Source organism: Impatiens glandulifera, chromosome 9, assembly GCF_907164915.1.
Source record: "Impatiens glandulifera chromosome 9, dImpGla2.1, whole genome shotgun sequence".
In the NCBI taxonomy this organism is placed as follows: Eukaryota; Viridiplantae; Streptophyta; class Magnoliopsida; order Ericales; family Balsaminaceae; genus Impatiens; species Impatiens glandulifera.
This window is the reverse complement of record NC_061870.1, coordinates 35,143,843-35,158,710: the sequence shown is the minus strand read 5'-3', so window position 1 is coordinate 35,158,710 and position 14,868 is coordinate 35,143,843. Positions and strand designations below refer to the sequence as shown.

At 36.0% G+C, this 14,868-nt stretch overlaps 1 protein-coding gene across 1 annotated transcript; it reads left to right on the top strand.

Annotated features, from left to right (window-relative positions):
- Positions 1-8,581: 8,581 nt before the first annotated feature.
- LOC124916338 (ACT domain-containing protein ACR8-like) lies at positions 8,582-9,499 on the top strand. Its single transcript, XM_047457061.1, has 3 exons — positions 8,582-8,881; positions 8,993-9,181; positions 9,368-9,499. Exons 1-3 carry the CDS (start codon positions 8,582-8,584, stop codon positions 9,497-9,499), a joined length of 621 nt encoding a protein of 206 aa, XP_047313017.1.
- Positions 9,500-14,868: the final 5,369 nt, after the last annotated feature.

The window sequence follows — 14,868 nt, the reverse complement described above, 5'->3', positions numbered from 1 at the left end:
ATTATTATTATTATTGTTAAGAATTAGTCAATCAATGAGTTTATCATTAGTTGTATCAGACAATCACGTGAAGAACAATCTCTGTTCTGCAAAAAAAGAACAATCTTTTATATATATTATTTTATTAAGGTATTGTCTTTATTTTAATATATATATATATATATATATATATATATTATACATTTCAGTGTTTTCTTAAATTAAAAAAATAAAATTGAATAGTCACTTTTTTCTAAAAAAAGATCAATTTTACTACGATTTATATGAAATTATTTTTAATATTGTTATTTAAATATTAAATAGATTTGATATATACTTGTATACTTTATTGACTACAGATAATTAAACTCAAATATTTTATTTATTTCTTGGATATTAAGTATTCATCAACATTGTATCATTTGTATGCAGATGAAAAATAAGAAAAGAAGTTAACAATATTTTTTTTTTAATTTGAATTATTTTATCATAATTTTTATTACAATTATATTATAAAATTGATATAAAAAATAATATTTAATTTTAAAAATGTAATTAAACTTTATTTTATACAGAAAAAATATTCTAACAATCTTGTTTAGATTACAACCAAGACTTTTTTTTACCAAAATATAAAATATAATAATTGGTTAAGAAAAACTTTTTCAAAAATAAAATTAATTGTTAACAAAATGAGAATATATATATATATTCTCATAAGTTAAAAGACAAATTATGGTTGAAAAAAGGTTAAGCCCTTATAACAAAATATCATCAAAGTTTTAGCCCCAAATTAAAAATCTTGTCTTTTCTTTTATTGGTATATTCTATTTGTATCCAACTCTATTAGCTTGATATTTAATGGAATTATTTTATATCAATCAATAATGGAGGGAATTTATTCAATTTGAAAATGTTTTCGGGAGCAATCAAAATTAACTGTGGGTTTATCTTATCAAACGCATGTCTGAATTTCTTACTATAGTCACAAATTTTCGAGCTTTTATGAGAACCCAATATTCTTCAGTCATTAAATGTTTTAGGTGTGATTTAGGAGGCGAATACACTTCTAATGATTTCTCTCAGTTACTTGTCTCTGATGATACCATTCACCAAACCTCATGTACCGACACTCCTCAACAAAATGACGTGGCTAAAAGAAAATATCGTCATATTGTTGAAACAACTCGTTCTTTCATGCTATTAGCTGAGGTTCCTAGTGTGTTTTGGGGAGAAGCAGTTCTTACCGCTACTCATGTGATCAATAAAATCCCAATATCTCATAATTTAAGTTTGTCCCCTTTTGAAAAAGTATATGGCCAATCACCTGATTCTTCCTCGTTGCGTGTTTTCAGTTGTATTTGTTTTGTCCTTCAACCACATGTTGAGCGTGATAAGTTGTCTCCATGGTCTGCTTTATGTGTCTTTCTGGGTTATGGTCTTGGTTAAAAGGGATATCGTTGTTTTGATCCAGTTAGTCAAAAATTGTATGTCTCACGTCATGTTGTGTTTTTTAGAGCACATTTCATTTTTCTCTGTTCCTACTAGTTCACATCATATGACCCAAACAGATCTAGTTCATATTGATCCATTTTGCATTGAGCCTGATGAAGATTTATCTAATACTTTGGTTCACGATACATCCACATCTCATGTCCCTACTCCTACGACCACCCAATTACCGGATGAGATTGTTGATCCTCCTCCTCGTCACTCCACTCGTATTCGTAAGTCTACTAAACTTCCCGATTTTAAGTACTCCTCTTATTGATTTTAAGTACTACTCTTATTCTACTTTATTTGCTTTCTTTGTCACTTTTATTAATCACTATTCTGAGCCTTCATCCTATAGAGAGGCAGTTCGTGATCCCCTTTGGCAGACTACTATGGTTGAGGAACTTACTGCTTTACATCAAACTCATAAATGAGATTTAATTTCACTACCATCTGGAAAACATGTCATTGGCTCTTGTTGGGTCTACAAGATTAAAACAAAATCAGATGGTTCCATTGAGCGATACAAGGCTCGACTTGTTGCTAAAGGGTATTCTCAAAAATATGACATGGATTATGAGAAAACATTTGCTCCTATTGCGAAAATGACGAATGTTCGCACTTTGATTGTTGTTGTTTCGGTTTGCCAATGGAAAATCTCTCAAATTTATGTGAAGAATGCTTTCTTAAATGGTGACCTTCATGAAGAGGTTTATATGATGCCTCCGCTAGGTGTTTCTCATCAACTTGGTGAAGTTTGCAAGCTTCGCAAATCTCTTTATGGTCTCAAACAAGCACCACGTGTCTGGTTTGAAAAATTCTCTATGGTGATCACTTCGCTTGGATTTCTTCCTAGTCACCATGATTCGACTTTATTTGTCAAGCGTACAACGGTAGGACGTATTCTTCTATCCTTGTATATTGATGATATGATTATTATAGGTGATGATCATGATGATATTGAATCATTGAAGTATGAGTTGACACATTCATTCGCTATGAAAGATTTGGGCATGCTACGTTATTTTTTGGGAATTGACGTAGCTTATTCTCCAAAAGGTTATCTCTTATCTCAATCTAAGTATATTGCCGATTTGTTTGAGCATGCTCGAGTAACCGACAACCGAATTGTTAATACACCCCTTAAGACCAATGCTAAATACTCTCCGCCCGATGGCACTCCTTTAGAGAATTCTGGTCTTTACCGTACCATTGTTGGCAGCTTGGTTTATCTTACTATAACTCGCCTAGACATTGCGCATGTAGTTCATGTGGTTACTCAGTTTGTCACTGCCCCTACTACAGTTCATTGGGCTGTTGTTCTTCATATTCTCAGGTATCTTTGGGGCACTCAATTTCATAGTCTCGTGTTTCCTTCCACGTCTTCATTAGAGTTGTGCGCTTACTCTGATGCGGATTGGGCTGGTGATCCTACGGACCGCAAGTCGACTATTGGATATTGTATTTTCCTCGGTGATTCACTTATTTCGTAGAAGAGAAAGAAACAAGATATCATCTCTCGGTCTTCTACAGAAGCTGAGTATCGTGCCATGGCCTCGACTACTTGTGAAATTGTTTGGTTACACCAGTTACTTACTGATATGGGTATTTCTCTTTCTAACCCTACCACGCTACATTGCGATAATTAGAGTGTTATTCAGATTGCAAGGAATTCTGATTTTCATGAGAGAACCAAACATATCAGATTGATTGTCATGTCACTCGTCATCATCTACAGACTCACACCATTACTTTGTCATTTGTTCTTTCTCCTTACAGATTGCTGATATATTTATAAAAGCGCACTCGACTTCGTGCTTTCATTTTCTAACTGACAAATTCTCAATATTTATTGTTGTTGCATCGTGAATTTGAGAGAGGATGTTAGATATATTACTTTTATTTAAGGTTATTTTAGTCTATTAACACCTAAGGTTATTTTAGTCTATTGTAATCACTAACTATATAACTCTTTCATTACATTTAGTTTATTTTATGCTTGCTAATAAGAAACCCTAGATTCTCTCTTTATTTCATCAGTTCTTATCTCCCTAAGAAAGGTTTCTTGTTCTGTTGACAACGTTTTTGTATTCTTTAGACCTGCTTCGAACTTCTCTTTCAGAATGTCAATCTTACCATATAAGTTGTCGATGTTCTGCTGCATATTTAGGATTAGAAGTTGGACATATGAGTTTCTCTTAGAGGATTCCTCTTCTGAAGATGAATCTGACCGGTCTAGTTTGGAGTCGACGGGCATAGAGCGAAGAGGGGAAATTCTTTGGCTTACTTGAATCTCGGACGGTTCTAGCTTACGGTTTTAAGGAGAAGAGGGCATTCTTGAATGTTTTTGCAAACGCTCATCACAATTTCTGTCATTTCTTCAGAATGAGGAGATTACGTCGGTTTTGCTGATGTTTGTTTGGATTTGGGGGAGGGTGGACTTTCTGTGGACGTTAGAGTTTTGTCTGAGGAGGGAACCACTACCGTTTGAGATGTCTCCTTCTCAGCAGCTACCTCGATCGATTTCTCAGGAATGGCAGCAGGAGTTTGCTCAAGAGCAGAATAGGAACCTGTTCGGGAGCTTGAATGACAACCTATTCAAGAACAACAACATGTTCAAGGACAGGAACAAACATATCTCTTTCAATAGCAAGGGAGGTGTGCTCGAAGGCACCTTCAATGAGAGGTTGTTCATCGGGAGTGGATAACTGCTCTTCATCCCTAACAAGAGACTGCGGAGCCTTGTTGGCAAAGAAGGGGAGATTCTTGATGAATAGCAGTTTATCCTCAAAATCACTACTATTCAACCATGGAGAAGGTTGGTCCCTTTGATATCCAAACACACTGGAAGACTTGGTTCCATGAAGGATGGAAATGGTGGTTGATATGCAGGAGTCCAGCGCACTCTACAGCATATTGTTGACTCTTCCATTCATGAATGTAGTTCTCTCCAAAGGGTTATAGTTGGTTTGGCGCTTGAGCAAGAGATGTTCTAGAAGGCTACCTTTTGTAATAGCAGCAACAAAGTTTCTTCTCTTGAATGCCTCTTCTACATAATTTGTGCAGGCACATGAGAGAATTTGATCGTCCAAATACATCAGCTCCTTGCATCTCTTCGCTTTGCTGGAACTGTTAAGAACTTGTCAAAACTTTTTCTAGAGCCTGTTGCTCTTCCATTCGTCGAACATCTCAATTCTCTCAATAACACCATCTTCTATGCTTTCCATTACGAGGTCAAAGGCCTCCTTAACGAAGGAATGAGAGTGAGAGTCTTCTGTTAAGGGACCCTTCCCTTTCCCGTATAAGGGATTGCTTTTTGGATTGGTTCGGGTTCCCTAAAGACAATTTCCTTAGCAGCTTGAACCTACTTTTGAATGGAGACTAAAAAGAGGACCTTTGGTCTCTTAGGCTGGGGCTTCACGGGAGGTGGGACTGTAGTGGATGTTGAAGGAGGGGCAGCAGCAGGTGTTGGTGGCGGAACATTAGCAGTTTACGGGGGAACTGTAACTACAGAGATTGGAGAAGTAACAACCTCTATTGCTAGGACAGAAAGAGTGGGTTGAGAGATAACCACAATTGGTTTTGCTAGAGTAGTTGTAGAAGGAACGACCACTGGTTCTGGTGAGAAGGCATATACAGTTTGAGGTGAAGGGACAATATGTTCCATCCCTAGCTTTGCGGCAGGAGTGGTTTGAACAACTACCTTTCAGCCTTCATGGCAACCGGCTTCTCCGCGGGTTCTGATGATTTCTCAAAAACTTCTTCAACCATCACAGCAAGAGGTGACCAAAAAAATCAATCAAAAATATCTGATCCGTTGATCCGGCCGTTCCGATCCGAAAAAATCCGAATCCAATGGATCTGATCCGATATTTTTACCGAATCAGATACGGATTTGGCAAAAAAAAATTCGAAAAGCCGAAGCCGATCCGGTGATTTTTAAAATTTACAAATAAAATAACATATTTATAAAATTTACAAAAACTAAGAGTCTAAACAATAATTAGTCAAATTTTTGAAATATTATTTTGGTAATTGTCAACAAACATAATCAATTAATTAAAATAATTATTTGTTTACCCAAACAAAAATATTATTAAATTATTAATTATTAAACAAAAAATTAAAAATATGAAAAAAATCGGATAGGCGGATATCCGGCTGGCCGATTCGATCTGATCCAGTATTTTTGAATCGGATAGTGTTCGGATATCGGGTCAGATATGGATCGCAATTTTTTGTAAAAATAGAGGCGAATATCCGATCTGAAATACCGAATTGGATCGGATAGTGGATTTGCCCACCCTTAATCATAGCGGATGCTAGTTCGTCATCAACGACGATAGTCAAGATAATTGGTCTTGACTCCACAGCGGGAGATTCTGCAGTCTCAACAACCATGGGAGTAACATATTCTTCGAAGAGAGGAACTTGTTCGGTCGGGATGCTTTACAACTTCGATCTTTTGGAGGAGACCTCTGGTCTTTCTCCATTGTGAGCCCTCTTTTGGCTGTTGGAGCTCGCACCGGACTCATCATCGTTAATCCTCATTCTTTGGGTGGAGCGACCACAATAGGTAGTTGTCTCGAGGCAGTTGTTGATTGACCACTAGTTTGGGTCAATGTGGTTGATCGAGTAGCCTTTACTCCCTTCATTCTGTTGATGTAGCTTACGATTATGGTACAGTTCATGATTCGTGAGGAGTGAATCCTCATGCCTTTCCCCAGTGGCACTTACAGGTGTTTGAACACCCTGCTGAGTTGGGCAGAGAATCCTGCACGCTGCTTCTTAGGCATTGTGACCATTAGAGATAATGTAGAGAAGATGATCGTCGCCCAGCTGATGGTCATTCTTGTAGAGATTGCCGCCATAATCTCAAATCTCTCTTGAGAGTAGGAGTCGAACGATCCAACTTTCCCCTGAATGGCCTTGGCGACTATGTCATTAAGAAGTCAGAATTCAGTCTTGAAGTTCTTTTTTCCGAATAGCTCAACTAGAGAAGCAATATCGGAGAATGACCTATGCATTTTCCGATAGAACCTTTCTATAGATATTTTGGAAGGTGATGAGACCTTTCGATGTGAGTTCAAATACTTCGGCTAGGATTTTAGAGGATATAGAGATAGTTGTTCCCTTTACGGAGGATTCAATAATGTCTCCGACCAGTTTTGCGTTCACGAAAAACTCTCGGACCTCCAGATCATAGAAGATGGAAGGGCCGCTTAGAAACTTCCTCAGGCCTGAAGTTTCTACAAATTTCAGTATTTCCACCATTTTTGGTGGTCCAGCATTTCCTCCATTTCTGGTGGTCCTGAAGACAATTCCCTTAGCAGCTTGAACCTGCTAGAGATGACCTTTGGTCTCTTATGCTGGGGTTTCGCGGGAGGTGGGACTGTAGTGGAGGTTGAAGTAGGGGTAGTAGCAGGTGTTGGTGGCGGAACATCAGTAGTTTGCGGGGGAACTACAACTATAGAGATTGGAGAAGTAGCAACCTCTGTTGTTGTGGCAGAAAGAGTGGGTTAAGAGATAACCACAATTGGTTCTGTTGGAGTAGTTGTGAATGGAACGGCCACTGGTTCTGGTGGGAAGGCAGATACAGTTTGAGGTGAAAGGACAATAGGTTCCATCCCAAGCTCTGCAACAGGAGTGGTTTGAACAACTACATCTTCAATCTCCATGGCAACCGGCTTCTCCGCGGGTTCTGATGATATCTCAAAAACTTCTTCAGCCATCACAGCTATGGGTGGCCAAAAAATCCGATCTGAAATATCCAATCCATTAATCTGACCGATCCGATCCGATACTTTCATTACATTCAGTTTATTTTATGCTTGCTAATAAGAAATCATAGATTCTCTCTTTATTTCATCAGTTTTTATCTCCCTAAGAAAGGTTTCTTGTTCTGCTGACAACGTTTTCTTATACTTTAGACCTGCTTCGAACTTCTCTGTCAGAATGTCAATCTTACCATATAAGTTGTCGATGCTCTACTCCATATTTAAGATTAGAAGTTGGACATCTGAGTTTCTTTTAGAGGATTCCTCTTCTGAAGATGAATCTGACCGGTCTAGTTTGGAGTTGACGGGCATAGAGCGAAGAGGGGAAATTCTTTGGCTTACTTGAATCTCGGACGGTTCTAGCTTACAGTTTTAAGGAGAAGAGGGCATTCTAACTAGAGCTCAAGAATCTTCGGGAGAGGAAGAGATATCTTGAATGTCTTTGCAAACGCTCGTCAAAATTTCTGTCACTTCTTCAGAATAAGGAGATTGCGTCGATTTTGCTAATGTTTGTTTGGATTTGGGGGAGGGTGGACTTTCTGTGGACGTTAGAGTTTTGTCTAAGGAGGAAACTACCACAGTTTGAGATATCTCCTTCTCAGCAACTACCTCGATCGATTTCTCAAGAATGGAAGCAGGAGTTTGCTCAAGAGAAGAATAGGAACCTGTTCGGGAGCTTGAATGACAGCCTGTTCGGAAACAACAACCTGTTCATAGACAGGAACAGACATATCTCTTTCAATAGCAGGGGAGGTGTGCTCGAAGACACCTTCAATGAGAGGCTGTTCATCGAGAGTGGATGATTGTTCTTCATCCCTCAGGAGACTGCGGAGCCTTATTGGCAAAGAAGGGAAGATTCTTGATGAATAGCGTTTATCCTCAAAATCACTACTATTCAACCATGGAGAAGGTTGGTCCCTTTGATATCCAAACACACTAGAAGACTCGGTTCCATGAAGGATGGAAATGGTGGTTGATATGCAGGAGTCCAGCGCACTCTACAGCATATTGTTGACTCTTCCATTCATCCACGTAGTTCTCTCCAAAGGGTTATAGTTGGTTTGGCACTTAAGCAGGAAATTTTTTAGAAGGCTACCTTTTGCAATAGCAACAACAAGATTTTTCCTCTTGAATGACTCTTCTACGTAATCTGTGCAGGCCCATGAGAGAACTTGATCGTCCAAATACATCAGCTCCTTGCATCTCTTCGCTTTGCTGGAGCTGTTAAGAACTTGTCAAAACTTTTTATAGAGCATGTTGCTCTTCCATTCGTTGAACATCTCAATTCTCTCAACAGCACCATCCTCTATGCTTTCCATTACGAGGTCAAAATGGATAACGATATTCGTAGCACAAAAACATCTATCTCAATAGCCGATATCCATACAGAAAGAAGGCTTAATCAGATGATGTTTTCAGATCGAGATTACGAAAGAGAACCCATCATGAAAGTTAATTCAAATCCTTCTATCGTCAACGTCGAGAATTGTCTTGAAAAGGGTTACTCTGTTGTCCATATTGAATATAAAGATAGAACGAAGCTTTTGTTTGACGTGGTTTGCACGCTTATAGATATGCAATATGTTGTCTACCATGGAACTATCAACACAAACGATGGCATAGCTTTCATGGTAATTAGTTAATTAATTAAACACAAACAAACATAACCCATGAAGCTTATGTTCTGTTTTGTTTTGTTCAGTTCATTGAATATGTTTTTGGTTTTTGGTTTTGATTTTTAGGAGTTGTTTATTAAGTATGTAGATGGAAACCCGATTAATTCAAAAGCAGAGAAACAGAGGGTAGTTCTTTGCATAAAGGCTGCGATTGAAAGAAGAGGATCAGAAGGAGTAAGATTAGAGTTGTGTAAGAAAGACAAGAAAGGGCTATTAGCCGATGTAACAAGAACATTCCGTGAAAACGGATTAAACGTAACTAGGATAAACGTAACATCTATCGGCTATTGAGATAGATGTTCTTTCTTAACGAAGGATTGAGAGCGAGAGTCTTCTATTAAGGGACCCTTCCCTTTCCCCGTATAAGAGATCGTTTTTTGGATTAGTTCGGGTTCCCTAAAGACAATTCCCTTAGCAACTTGAACCTACTTTTGAATGGAGACTAAAGAGAGGACCTTTAGTCTCTTAGGTTGGGGCTTCGCGGGAGGTGGGACTATAGTGGATGTTGAAGGAGAGGCAGCAGCAGGTGCTGGTGGTGGAACAGTAGCAGTTTATGGGGAACTGCAACTATAGAGATTGGAGAAGTAACAACCTCTGTTGCTAGGGCAGAAAGAGTAGGTTGAGAGATAACCACAATTGGTTCTGCTGGAGTAGTTGTGAAAGGAACAACCACTAGTTCTGCTGAGAAGGCAGATACAGTTTGAGGTGAAGGGACAATCGGTTAATCCGACCGATCCGATCCGAAAAAAACTGAATCCGGATATTAATCTAATCCGATATTTTTACCGGATTTTCGAATCGGATACGGATCAGGCAAAAAAAATTTTGGATACCCGAAGCCGATTCGATGAGTTTTAAAATTTAAAAATAAAATAAGATATTTATTAAAATTACAAAAACTAAGGGCCTAAACAATAATTAGTCTACTTTTTGAAATAGTATTTTGGTAATTTTCAACAAACATAATCAACTAAGGGCCCAAACAAAAATATTATTAAATAATTAATTATTAAACAAAAAATTAAAAATATGAAAAAAATCGGATAGGCGGATATCCGGTTGGCCGATCCGATCCAATATTTTTGAATCGGATAGTGTTCGGATATCGGATCGGATACGGATCGCAATTTTTTGTAAAAATAGAGGCGGGTATCTGATCCGAAATACCGGATCGGATAGTGGATTTGTCCACCCCTAATCACAACGAATGTTGGTTCGTCGTCCACGGCGACAATCAGAATAATTGGTCTTGACTCCACACTGGGAGATTTTGTTGTCTCAATAGCCATGGGAGTAAAAGATTCTTCGAAAAGAGGAACATGTTCGGTCGGGATGCTTTCCAACTTCAATCTTTTGGAGGAGACCTCTGGTCTTTCTCCATTGTGAGCCCTCTTTTGACTGTTGGAGCTCGCACCGGACTCCTCAACGTTAATCTTCATTCCTTAGTTGGAGCGACGCACTATAGGTAGTCGCCTCGAGATAGTTGTTGATTGACCACTAGTTTGGGTCAATGTGGTTGATCGGGTAGCCTTTACTCCCTTCATTCTGTTTATGTAACCTACGACTATAGTACAGTTCATGATTCGTGAGGAGTGAATCCTCATGCATTTCCCTAGTGGCACTTATAGGTGTTTGAACACCCTGCTGAGTTGGGCAGAGAAGCATGCACGCTGCTTCTCAAGCATTGTGACCATTAGAGATAATGTAGAGAAGATGATCGTCGCCTAATTGATGGTCATTCCTGCAGAGATTGTCGTCGTAAACTCAAATTTCTTCTGAGAGTAAGAGTTGAAGGATCCAACTTTCCCCTGAATGGCCTTGGCGACTGTGTCGTTAAGAAGGCAAAATTCAGTCTTAAAGTTCTTCTTCTTCTTCCCAAATAGCTCAACGTAAGAAACAATATCGGAGAATGACAAATAGTGACATAACATCGTTGTTGATTTGTTTAACAGATTTAGTAATCATTGATACAGGTGGATCTTCAGCAGTCACTAGTGCCTTGGTAATAGACGATGTGGATGGCTCTTCCTCCCTTCTAGAATTCATTTCAAACTCATATATTTTTATGTCTAAGAAGAGGTCATGAAGCTTCATCTTGTTGAGGTCCTTTGACTCCCTCATGGCCATTGTTTTGATATCCCATTCTTTGGAAAGAACTCTCATAGCTTTGATAGCAACTTCTCGGTTGATGTATGACTTTCCCAAGGTGGAGAGTTCGATGATGATGTTGTTGAAGCGCTCATCGAACTCGGCCATTGTTTCCCCAGCCATTGTTTCCCCATGATGCATTCGAATGCTGTCAAATTTCGATGTTGCCACCATTAGTTTGTTTTCCTTTGTCTGGTCGTTGCCTTCACCGATTTAAATCAGCATTTCCCATATTTTTTTGTTGTGGCGCAAGATTTGATTTTTCTGAACATGTTTTTGTCTAGTGTCTTGTACAATATATCTTTCGCCACATTATCCAGGTTTGCCCATTAGTGATGACATACCACATGTCATCGTCTTGAGCTGCAAGATGAGATTGCATCCTGATTTTTCAATCATCATAGTCCTCCTTGGTGAACATAGAAATCTTGTTGAGGAGAGACATAGTTGATGTGATTGAATAGAAGCTTGAGAGTTGAAATGTCTGCTCTGATACCACTTGTTGGGATCGGGTACGACACTAGAGAGGGTTGTTTGCTAATGTCGTACTCTTAATGACCTTTAATTCGGTTTAACCATGTTAGAGGTTAGAACCTGTTTCTACTCTACGCAAGTTGTTGCAGACTCTTGATGACAATCAAGTGCGGAACTGCCTGTTTGACTTGAAGCTTTGGATGCAAAAAAATGAAGATACAAAAGGTAAAGAATACATCAATTGTTTATGGATGTTCGAAGATAAACTCCTACGTCACCCCTTTTCTCAAACTTGAGAAGGATTCACTATATAACATTGGTTTAATAGAACTCTATTACAACCACAATCAGAATCTCATGACTTAATTACTTGCTTGTTCTCAACTTCTAAAACTTACTTTGTTGAATAGAAACACTCTAGTTCAACTTATAATACAGAGATTACACTTTGAGTAATTAAAATATAATGTAACACAGCTTTTAGGAATAAATGTTTTCTCTCTCTTGTTCTTGATGTGTATTCCTTGAACTTGTGATATGAATGCTTCGTAATTGATATTTCGTAACATGACTTGTCCGTTGTGTTTTGACTTCCTTTTATAATGAAGATCAACAACGGTCGACTTTGACATTTGATCATGATGATTAGAAAGGCTTGAGTTCATATCCCAGTTTTTCGGGGATTTGCTGTACTGGAGCTACAGTGGTTCGTCGTTCTTGGATAATGTGGATTAATGTTGGTCTAACCCAGGGATCAGTCATTCGGGGTTATAGGACGTTGTATTATCCTTTTATTTTTAGGTTTTAGTAACATTCAAAATGGTGTGTTGTCGATATGTTGTTGGTTGAGGAGATCCATCATTTAGCTTGAAAAGTGAGTACTAAGTCCTTTTAGAAAAGCGACTACTAAGTCCTTTTAAAAATTCGACTACTAAGTCCATTTAAAAATCCGACAATTAAGTCCTTTTAGAAAAGCGACTACTAAGTCCTTTTAGAAAAGCGACTACTAAGTCCTTAAAAAAAACGACTACTAAGTCCTTTTAAAAATCCGACTACTAAGTCTTTTTAGAAAAGCGGCTACTAAGTCCTTTAAGAAAAGCGGCTACTAAGTCCTTTTAGAAAAGCGACTATTAAGTCCTTTTAATTGACTTCTTTAGGAATCCGTTTGCTAGAAAATCTGTCTTATATCCTTATAAGACGTCGACTAGCTCTTCATTGTTTGACTTCCTGCATTTAAAAATAACTTAGTTCAAACTGTATAATTGTTAAATCATTAAAACAAGTATTTCAACAATACTGTTATTACGATGTTTTCTGAGATTAGTTTAAGAAAAACAGTAAAATCTGTTAGGGAGTTGATCGTTTTTTTTGAAAATTTACGAGTTCGATAACTTATTGAATATCGCTTTTTTTTTCTTCTTTTTTTTGTCATGATTTGTCGTTGTATATAAACAATTTTTTTTCATTTTTAATATATATGAACTTTAAAAATTGAGATATTATATACCAAGAATAATCAATATAAATTTTATTATTGAACATTTTTTTTTTTGGCTATGATTAGCATGTGCCCGTCCTCTTCCAAAAGGAGTGAAATGTTAAAATATGTTTTTTTTATTTGAAAGTGATTTGTCAAGTTAGTATATTATTTGTAATAGAATTATTTAAATAACCTTAAATAAATTTAAAATATGTAATAAGTAATTAAATATAAAATATTTTAATATATAATAATTGATTAATTAAATATGTGATTAATAAAAAATAAATAAATAATAGCACATTAGTAATGTTTTAGAATGATTTTTATTTTTGTCCTCACATAATTAGAATACGACTGACCATTGAAAATTTGAGTTACCTGGTTTGGATTTAGATTTTTTAAATAACTCGATTATTTAAATGATTGATAATGATTTTGAGGTAAGTATTATTTTTTTGACAAAAATAATTAAAAAGTAATAATATATAATGATAAATAAAAATTAATAATTTAAAATAAAATATATTTTAATATTTTAGTTAATTAATTAAATAGTGTAAGTATTGATTATTGTTATTCAACTAATAATAATAATAATAATAATAATAATAATAATAATAATAATAATAATAATAATAAGGCTTTAAGAAGTTTAGTATCATCCTAAGTTAAAGTGATAGACTCATAGCTTAGTATCCCAAGTTAGACCATTTCCAACCATCTCCAACAGGCACGCAAATCCCATTATACGTGCCCATTCTTCTTCCAACGGATTGGAGACGCAAATCCCATTATACGTGCCCATTCTTCTTCCAACGGATTAATTAAATATGTGATTAATAAAAAATAAATAAATAATAGCACATTAGTAATGTTTTAGAATGATTTTTATTTTTGTCCTCACATAATTAGAATACGACCGACCATTGAAAATTTGAGTTACCTGGTTTGGATTTAGATTTTTTAAATAACTCGATTATTTAAATGATTGATAATGATTTTGAGGTAAGTATTATTTTTTTGACAAAAATAATTAAAAAGTAATAATATATAATGATAAATAAAAATTAATAATTTAAAATAAAATATATTTTAATATTTTAGTTAATTAATTAAATAGTGTAAGTATTGATTATTGTTATTCAACTAATAATAATAATAATAATAATAATAATAATAATAATAATAATAATAATAATAATAATAATAAGGCTTTAAGAAGTTTAGTATCATCCTAAGTTAAAGTGATAGACTCATAGCTTAGTATCCCAAGTTAGACCATTTCCAACCATCTCCAACAGGCACGCAAATCCCATTATACGTGCCCATTCTTCTTCCAACGGATTGGAGACGCAAATCCCATTATACGTGCCCATTCTTCTTCCAACGGATCCCATACTTTCTTCTTCCAACGGATCCCATACTTGAACGTAAAATGCAAATCCCATTATGCGTGCCCATTCTTCTTCCAACGGATTCCATACTTGAACGTAAAATGCGTTTTACTGATTCTCTATATGCGTTGGTACTGTTCCTCTCCTTTTTGGCCATTTTTTCATAATGGCCCTTAATCTATTTTTTTTTTTTATATAACTGTAAATATTTATAATACAAATTGATCATTCAACTTCTTTTTCACTTTTAAAATAAAAAATTATAATATTTTTTAATTAAATCATTAAATTTTATTATAGTTGACATTTTATTTAATTTATTTTATATTTTTACTTTATATTTTATAAATAAAATTTTATAATTGTATTATACTTGAATTGATACCTTCATGTTTTTTTATTAATAATATTTGTTTTAATATAATATGTTTGTTTATTTAAAT